Source organism: Neodiprion fabricii, chromosome 6, assembly GCF_021155785.1.
Source record: "Neodiprion fabricii isolate iyNeoFabr1 chromosome 6, iyNeoFabr1.1, whole genome shotgun sequence".
NCBI lineage: Eukaryota > Metazoa > Arthropoda > Insecta > Hymenoptera > Diprionidae > Neodiprion > Neodiprion fabricii.
The window spans coordinates 827,106-836,520 of NC_060244.1; the positions used below are offsets into that span (position 1 = coordinate 827,106).

The 9,415-nt window shown below is 49.1% G+C and overlaps 2 protein-coding genes across 2 annotated transcripts; one reads left to right on the forward strand and one right to left on the reverse strand.

The window, feature by feature from the left end:
- Window positions 1-379: 379 nt before the first annotated feature.
- On the reverse strand, window positions 380-6,136 carry LOC124184795. Its single transcript, XM_046574896.1, has 5 exons — window positions 5,405-6,136; window positions 4,970-5,340; window positions 3,882-3,971; window positions 937-1,047; window positions 380-625 (listed from the first exon to the last, which is right to left on the reverse strand). Exons 1-5 carry the CDS (start codon window positions 5,598-5,600, stop codon window positions 380-382), a joined length of 1,014 nt encoding a protein of 337 aa, XP_046430852.1. The 5' UTR covers window positions 5,601-6,136.
- Window positions 6,137-6,612: 476 nt separating this feature from the next.
- On the forward strand, window positions 6,613-9,283 carry LOC124184796 (coiled-coil and C2 domain-containing protein 2A-like). The gene is made up of 3 exons (XM_046574897.1): window positions 6,613-8,266; window positions 8,346-8,500; window positions 8,560-9,283. Exons 1-3 carry the CDS (start codon window positions 6,613-6,615, stop codon window positions 9,097-9,099), a joined length of 2,349 nt encoding a protein of 782 aa, XP_046430853.1. The 3' UTR covers window positions 9,100-9,283.
- Window positions 9,284-9,415: the final 132 nt, after the last annotated feature.

Genomic DNA, 9,415 nt, shown 5'->3' on the forward strand with positions numbered 1-9,415 from the left:
CTCGAGTTCGAATTCAGCGAAATTCGAGAGCAGAAAACGTGCTTCATACTTTTCCCCTATTTTTTCGCAATTTTTAGCTCGTACGTTTATGCTGTCTCAGAATTTGCATTGCTTCGGTTATCATCGCGTATCGCTTAGGACAGAAATGAACTTTTAACCGAGCCGTTCGCCTGGCTTGAAATACGGTTTACGTCACACATGCGTGCAACCCTCAAATAATTCATCAGTTTTTCATGTTAGACAATTTACTACCGACTCTGGACTCTGGTGAAGAATACGGCAGTGGTTTTTGAGCCTTGGGCTAAGAAGGCTGGCGTGATGTTTAGAAAAGGACGAGGCCAACCACGGTTGACCCAAGTTTCTATTTGAGGTTTGGAATTCAGCGACGCAAAGTGCGGTTTATCATCATGTCTATAATTCTCTTTTCATTCTGATGACGCCGCTGAAGATCCTCGAGGCTAGAACTATTCGCATTATCTCCCAACGAGATGCGGGATGACCGTTTAACCGCGGTTTCAAATGCCTTCGGGGAACCCTTCGGATGACTCGTGTGCTCGGCCACGGTCGACTGCGACAACTCTTTCCTCCGGCTGTGACACGAGCGTCGAGTTTTTTTCTCTTCGTCCTGAAAATCGAGCGCTTTTGAGACGGGAAAAACGATGGGAAGAAAATTCATGCTCTGGGTGGAAAATTTGGCACGCTCGCTTCCGCTTCCTTTATCTATATCTATGTATTTACTCGGTCGGTCTAAAACAAACGCGAGAGCGGCGTTTAATTTCGTCGAATCTAGCGGCGGGTTCCTTTTCGGGTAAGGCAAAACTCAAAGTTGGTATTTACTCCGGACACATTTCCTTCCCGGCTGACTTTGAACGATCCTTTGAAACGGGAAAAGAAACGCCTCAAAACGCGTCTGGCGTACCCAAGCGAGCGACTTACCCCCGCTTTCTCCGGCTCTACCTTTGACTCCGTTGCTCGTTCCGACGCTGCGTCATCCAGCCCCACCAAAGGGAATCCGACGGTACGTTGTCGAGCGTTCGTTCTCCTGCACTGTCGACATAAAAGAAATAGTAAGCAAATGAGTAAGCGAACAAAAATCACACGAGACGTGCCTCCGTACGGAAGAAGAAACGACTCAACCTGTCTGATTCTGCTCACCGAGTACACCGAGCTTTGTCTCTTTGAGGAACTTCTCCGTAGCCCGATTTCTCGACCGACTCCGAATTCTAAGATCGCGATTTTGCGCAAGAGGTAAAAATTCAAGCACCCCCTGACGGCGCGGAGACGTCAAGTAATTTCGATTATTAAAATATTCAACGAGCAGAAGCCCCCCGGCACACGGCATGCCTGCGTAGCTTAAATGTTCACCGGAGAAAGGAAATCCGGCTTGGACAGGGCTCAGTTTTGAGCCAACGGTTTTAGGCAGGGCGACGAAATGCACACGCAAATTTTGGGTATGGAATTTCCTCACGTTTCACCCCGAAGGTGATCCAATTTTCGTCAAACTGAACGCACCGCGTACGACGAGAGACAGCCGACTGCACAGGGTTGAGAGCTCGAGATCTAATTTCGGAGCGAGTGATCCGTGGCGCAGGTAAGGGCTCGGTTTCGTGGCTCTGCGGCATGATGCGGACCGAGTCCGGAGGACAGTCTGAACCGTCGGAACGGGCGCATAGAACACACCGCGCCCGGGGCAAGCGACCACCTGCTTTGTGCGTATAATTGGATTTATGTCCAGCGAGTGCTTGCGAGCCGACCGCAAGCTCCGAGCCGGCCGACGTACGATTTCCGAACAGCAAACCGGCTCTCTCGCCTCTCCGAATCTTCCGCATCTTGACTTTTTGCTCGCGAACCGTTTGCTTGCTACGTTAAATTTCCCTCCGTCTGTGCAATCGTCGGTAAAAAACACCGGATTAGAGGGCAGAACGCCCCGCCGTATTCTCGAAAAGAGATTAAATCAAACTTGGATACTTATAAGGGTCTTGTGAGTTTTTGCTTGCCCTACAAAGAGAAATAGATTCTTCTTGTACGGCCTGATTCTCGCGGCTATTTTCACTGTTTCCATCCGGTTACAGGCGGGCTTTCCGACGGTATTGTCGCCAGGATAAAAAAGACAATGACACTAGAAATTTAAATCTGCTGGAGAGTTCGAAGGATCGCTACTGCATAGCTGTGCAGCTGGACCGTTTTTATGTAGGTATATTGAATGACGTGATTCGATATTCCGTCATCGAAGTTCTGGATCCCCCTGAGCATCGCGGCCCACCGTCGATATGCAGTATTTACAAGTGGTTGGAATTCGGTGGTGAAACTACTCCCGGATTTGAAATAGCTTGGCTTATTGAGGATATAGGAAGTGGTTGGACAACGTGGATTAAATCGGTTTCAGAGTCGGGCTGCATTTGCAGCGGCTGGTTTCGAGGGATGAAAAATCACGTGCAGGTGCAATTACTGGAAGGTTGAGAGTATCAGGCGTATGGGTATGTGTAATTGGCAATTACAGAACTGCAGATGGTTTGAGGACCGCAATGAGTGCGGGGTCGAAGGGCGCGGCTGCTTCCGGTTAGTCGACTGTGTACACCCCGGTAATATTTAACGACGCGTTGTATGGGTGCGAAGGTATTATTGCAGGTAGATCAAATTTACGATCGGGTAAAATCACTGCTGCTCTGTACCGCGGCGTGATTGGGATTAATTGCGTTCCGATGTAACGAGATATTTTCGAGAGCGCGGAGCCGTCCCCAAGTGATGAACTGTGAGCCTCACGGTCGGTGATTCTGATCAATGCCGGCATGCTTGTCCGATTGTACTCGCAAAGTACCAATTCCCCTCACCTCATTTTTTTTTTTTTTCTTTTCCATCGCATTTGAAAGTGAAAAAAAAATTTCGGTATAAATCATCCGGTGACGAGGAGAGAATACAAGAATAGAAGAACCGTAGGAAATTCAACGCGAAATATTTGTGTATGTATATGTACATATGTATCTGCGTGAAATATATGTATATATGTATACAGTGGGCTAAGCCCGAGGCTCGATCCCTCGCAAAATTTCTCTGCCCGCCCGGGGAGAGGAATGAGTCGTGGTAAAAAGTGAGCCACCGGTATCTTTTTACCTTTTCCACTCTTTTTGCTCTCTTCCTAACGTGATACTACTGCTTGCTTTAGAATAGCCCTTCCCGGTTCCGGTGGACCATGGGGATCGTTTTTATCCCTTCGCTCCCCGCAGCCTTGTACCAAACGCCGGGAAAAAAAACGTTGAATCTTCTTACGTTAAGTGGCATGCGATTTGCTCCGACGGTTCCAAAATTCATTTCATGCTTCCAGCTCGCGAGCCCTTCCCGTGTTTGCCAGGAGTTTCTTGTACTCTGAACTAGCGGGATACCCTGCCAGTCTTAGAATGAACTCGACAAAATGAGCGGCATTTTTTTCTCCGCAAAATATCCCCTCAAACGACTCTCGAGCATTGTATATAAGACAGGTTTCGACCCTGTTTTGTCAGGACGAAATTAACTCAATGAGTAATTGAAGGTGTCAGGGTAATAATGGATGTGGCTAAATATTCATAACGGATTAACGTGGTCCTACAGGACAAAGATGAGCCCGCACCGCAGCAGCCATGCACCATTCGACGGCAAAACCGGAGCTGCATCCACTGCACCACATAATCATGATCGGCCTCAGGCTGCACCGGCTGGTGCATCATGAGATAATCATTAACACAGCACCGCCCCACTCCGAGTTATAAGCGATCAATGACGCGATTATGCAACATGCAATCCTCGCGTTTCTCACAGACGATCGATCACGATAACATACCTACGTACGTCTCTTAATTGATGCGAGCGTAAGAAGAAATATAGCGTTAATTTCTTATTCCACGTACCTTGCGGAGCTCAAAAATTCGACATAAGTTCTTCCGGTTCCGTGAACTCGCCAAGTCTCCATACTCGATACGTCGCGTCAATGTTTCCAGCTGCAACAAACTTAAAAGTTGAATGTGTATGTCCACCACTCCCTGTATCACCCACACTACGTTACTTCTTTATTTCGTGATACTCGTAAGAACTTTTCTCCTGCTGGCGCAGAGGGACGATGGTTCTGGTCAACTTTCAAAGCCACCCTTCAGCCGGGCACGTTTGACCGCGCCTTACGTTTAACTTCAGAGCGGTCACAACAAGAGCTCTCCAAACATCGACTCATCTCCGAGTGTTCGCGGCAAATTTAATTTTTTCGAATTCGCAAAAATCGGAGCGCAAGATCGCCGCTGACTAAATACCCGCTCCCGAAAATTCGCAGCGAACTTAGCGACTCGAAAAGCTGCCATTGTACAAGCGTATGGAATCGATGGGCAAACTATCCAAGCTTTAGGTGCAGTAAAATTCCATTAATCTTTATCCCAAGGGGAAAATATCTGCCAACTGTTACAGTTGTAACGACAAGGACAGTTGAAGTCGCAACGATAGAACCCGCGACTTAACGCGTCAGCTGGGTTCATGGGACGATAAAGTTAACATGAAAGTTTAATTTTCAATCTGGAAAAATTGTTTCTACTTTCGGTACGACCCCGGTGCACTTTTAGATGGCCGGTCGGGTGAGCGAGCGTCGACCGCAGCCAAACCGAGTTACTTTTATTGTTAGTGTCAGCGTGGCAGACCGACTTCGGTGTACACGGAAGGTGACCGTAAACCTAAGGCAGCAGAACACGGGCTTTCTGAAATATTCAGAATTCAGCGAAAACTAGGGCGGGTGTTTGAACGGAAAATTTAACTTTCTTAGTCCGGGTGAGGTGGAAAAACCGCGCGACGTCGACGAAACTATCCGGTAAAACGTTCGACACCCCTGACGCGAAACGGCGGTGAAGTTTACGCGATTTCGCCAAGTCGACGCGCGTAAACGACGCAAACTTTTACCCAAACTGCCTTTCGCGGCATTCATTTACGCCGGAATAAAATCGCGAAACACCAAACTCACCTTGGCTCGCGTCTCCGCGGTGTCGGGTCCCAGAGATCGGTCGGCTCTTGGTACCGTCAGACTCTTCAGGTCTGTGACGCTGTAGGGGCGATACGACCTTCGTCGATGTTCCGACAGGCTCAGACCGTAATCGGACACGCTCTTGAGCCAGTCGTTTGTGGCGGTGATGCGCTGCTCGGGGTCGTAGGAACGCGTGGTTCGGGGCTGGTGTCGAATTAGTCGGCGGTAAAAGCTGAGCTCACTTTGATCGTCCCTGGGCGTCCCGCTCGGCGGTCGACTGTCCACGTTGCTGACCGAATCCTGGCAAGTGTCGCCGAATACCGACAACATCGAGCCCTCTGGAGAGCGAATTCGCCCCTGGGACGGAACACCTGGGTTGAATATCGAGGGTAGTTTCAGCAGCAAGGTCTGCGAGATCCTGATATTTTGGCTTACCTATTCTTTCGCGGTACTGTTCCAGGTAGCTTTTGGCCTTGGTCTTAGCCTCGACGACTGGAGGAGTCAGAACGGTCCCAAGCTTCTTGTCATTCTTCATCAGCGAGGTGTTGTTGTCGACGCTCTTCGAGGGATCTTTTTCCTTGTTCTTTTTCTTCTTCTTGTTTGGATCAGGCGCCGACTCTACCTTGGGCATGATTCTCTTCGGGAGCGGCAGCAGCGACGTGATTTGTCTTACTCGGAATTTCGAACTAGTTAACGATTCGTCGGCTGCGGTATAATCGAGCAAAATTAACGGATTCGTTGTTAATTCTGTATGGAGAATTCCGTCTGGCTGGGTTGATTTGGAGTCACCCCATTTTCCAGCGATTCGGACAGCCTCGCAGCCTGGAATTCACTCCGAATTGTATAAACGATTCTCTCATCGATGCACACAAGGAACCCACCGATCTCTAATCGTGAGCTGCAATCCCCCACCTCCAGCGAGTCCAACGAGTAAACTGACATCTTACTCTCCTCGATTCTCTGCCTTACGAAATTCTGTGTAAATGTATAGCAAATTAATGCCGCGCTGAAGTGATAACGGCTGAGTTGACATTCGACTGTGGTTTATTTTCACCGTAGGTAAAATCATTGATATATATGATCATGCTCTCCTTTTCTACTGATAAAAATTGCCTCCGATAAAGTAGTTGACACTACGTCTTTTGCATTTTGGTGCCATCTTGTAACTGAGATAAGAGGTACAAATTGAGCGTGATGGTTTTCTCAATTTTCTCTTGTATGATCATGTTCTCATTTCACGTGTAGCCCAAGTTAATGGTGTAATTTTTATAATAATAATTGACAGTTAAAAACTAAGTTTCGCTGTAGCAACCAGAGCTATGACACATATTGATATGTGACATAAAATACGTTTCGTTGGTGTGTAAAAAAACAGGTGGCAATTGAAGCCGTTTCGGAAAATCGATTCACCAGGGCGCCTCGACCACGCTTTACCGACTGCTGAGAACTCGGATCTGCTTGCCTGGCAATGGTGCACCTGGAGTGTTCGTGCACGTTCCCCAGCACCAGCGGCCGGATTCTAGAACAGCCGGTGCACGGCGCCGGCGCGCAGCAAAGTGCTGAACTAGAATGGTTGTCATGGATTCGAGACGCGGAAACACGCTAAGCGAGGAGCTGGATTTAGTAATAGTCTTCCGAGTGCAATGTCAACGGGTCTGGACTTCGTGAGAGGATCCACCGCGACTCCCAGTCGAAGTAAAAGTCGGAATCGTTTGAGTCTCTGCTATGCCTACCCAGAGCTGACCCCGGCCGAAGAATCGAACTCGGTAATCGCTACAATCGGTTCGAAGAACCTGCGAAAATTGAGCGGCATCAACGAACTGACCGAGGATGGTTTGTACGCCGGTTCGGCACAGCCGCTGACCAAAACCGTGGTCAAACCGTACCAGCTGAACCGATCAAAGGCTAATAACGCGAGGCCAAAAACATGCTGCAGACACCTCGAGATAGCCATTCGGGAAGTCCGAATCGACTCGCGCGAGCAAAACGCAGCCGTCGATGTAAAGTCCGTGGCCCTGCTTTACAAGAGGAAGGTTATTTGTAGATCACCGAGCCCGTTCAACAGCCAGCTGTACAAGCTGCTGCTCAGAGACCCGCCGGATTCTGCGAATCTCTCGATCCAAGTACAGATGCGAGACAGAAGCTCCGGTGTTCTTCCGCTTCCACTGCCCAAACACAGCGTGAGTAACAGCAAAATCGAGATAGATTTCTCGATCAGCACTGCCGACGGCGTTCTCCACTCGGGAACCGTGGTCTGCACGTTTTCGCTTGCCATCGAGGGCCACCAGCCCTCCAGAGGTGTGTCGATGGATTTTTACGTGCCCAGCGAAGACCCGAACGATCCTAGAAACGCCACCTTCATGCGGCGCAGCAAATTGGAAAGGGAAATAAGAGAGGTGAAATACTTTTTACTTGATCACCCAGCGCTGCGATTTGATTCCGGCGAGATAAAGCCGCGCCGAAGATCCGACGGAAGACCGGAGCCCAAGGAAGTGGATAACGTGATAATCGAGCACGCTTCTTTCACCCTCGGCCAAATGTCCCTCAGACACTTGTTCCAGTCCAGACATCCACTGCGACCGTCGTCCAGCACTCACTCCCAGAAGCTCCGAGGCGCCAAGAAGCAATTCCTGGTGGTCACCGTTCTCAGAGGGGTCGAGGTCCCGATCAGGGAGGAATCGGCGCTGGTCCAACCCCTGCTGGAAATCGAGTGGGGCGACACGGTACACGAGACAACGACGGCCGATGGCTCGGTTCCCATCTGGCACCAAACCTTCCGCTTCGAGGCGCCCGAGCAGAGCGAGGACCAGAGCATCAAGCTTCGTCTTTACGACCAGCACCCCGTCTGGGGCCTGCAGTGGCTCGGCGAGGCTTCGATACCCATGGAGGTCCACCACGATTATCAGGAACTCGAGCGATGGGTGGGACTGTCGCCCCTTTCAAGCCCCGTGCTTTCTCTGGGCTACGTCCAGCCCAGCCCTGGTCATTCCTACACCAGGCTTTACGTGCTTATGAAGATGGAGCAGCCTGGCAATCAGAGACCAACGGATAACTCGTCGTTGGATTCCCTCGCCAGGGCGGTACAGAGGTGTACCATAGTCCCCTACAAAGTGGAGAACGTTGACGATCCAGTCGACGCCAGCAGGCTGGCTATGCTCTTGCCATCGCTGCCTCTTTCCTACGGTCCGCTGACCCCGAAACAAGCCCTCTCGCTCAACAAGGTTGATCATTTCGGGCGTGCTGCGTTCCTTGCTACTCTGCTTCGCGGCCTGGGTCTTCAATCGAGCGTCATTCTGGGTGAGCTGAGAAAAGATTTTGATTGCAGGTTAACCATTTCCTCAAGTCCAAAATAAAATTCATGATCTCGATGCTTCAGGTTCTTCGCAGACAAGAAAATGCGCCGCTTACGTATTGACCACCGAGGAGAACTCGGAAGCTACGATTTGGGATCCGGAAAACGGGGATCACTACAAGCCGGGAGACACGCGATGCTCCCTGACCAAAGTTTATCGGTTGATAAATCATCAGAATGTGAGTATAGCGGTAAAAACTTTAACCCGCTAGCGTTGAAACTGGTGCCATCGTTTCAGATTTGGGAAAATACCCAGCAGAATATAAGGTCGGTGAGTTTCAAGCACGATATGAAGTTGTCAAGGGACTGGAGGCCGATTAGCCGAACAAACGACGCCGGTGACAGTCGTCCGACTGAAACGCTGGAACTGAACAATTGCATTCTGAGAGGTGATTCGGAGGAAGACTTTGGGAAGAGGATAGAGGAGCACCTCAAAGCTAAGATCAGCGAGTGGCGCAGCGCGGATTGTATGACGACAACGTGGAACAGACACGCGGTGACGATGCTGCGAGGTTTTTTACCGAAGTTCAATGATTTGAGAAATGGTCAACCGGACAAAAAGGAGCTCAAGCAACTATGCAGAGCGTATTACACCCACGGTTTTATCGTTAACTTGCGTCATTCAAGCCTCGCGGAACTTGCGGAACAAGTTATGTCAACCAAAATACACAAGACTTTTGGCCCTATTGAATTCGCACTTGCGTGTCACGTGCAAAGATATATCGGTAACGCGCATTCTCTTTGGCTGGGAATCGTCGTAATGAGGAGTAGAGAATGATACACATCGTTTAAGCAATTAACATGAATATTTTTCACATACTTACGAACACCGCAGGCTCACCTTGAAACATTTGTCAGTTGCTTACAATTGTATTCATTCCGTGAATTGCCCAGATTTGCATGAGTAGCGCTTTTGTTCACTGGCAAACAAAAGTGGCGTTAATAATTTGAGGAAGGTTTTACTATATGAGCAAAACAAAATTTCTTTTTTTTTTTTTTTGATTCGAGATTTAGAAACTGTGTAAATCTTGCAATGACACGAAGAATTCATCATTACACATTTTTTTCAGGTTGCAAATAATAGTACAGAACTG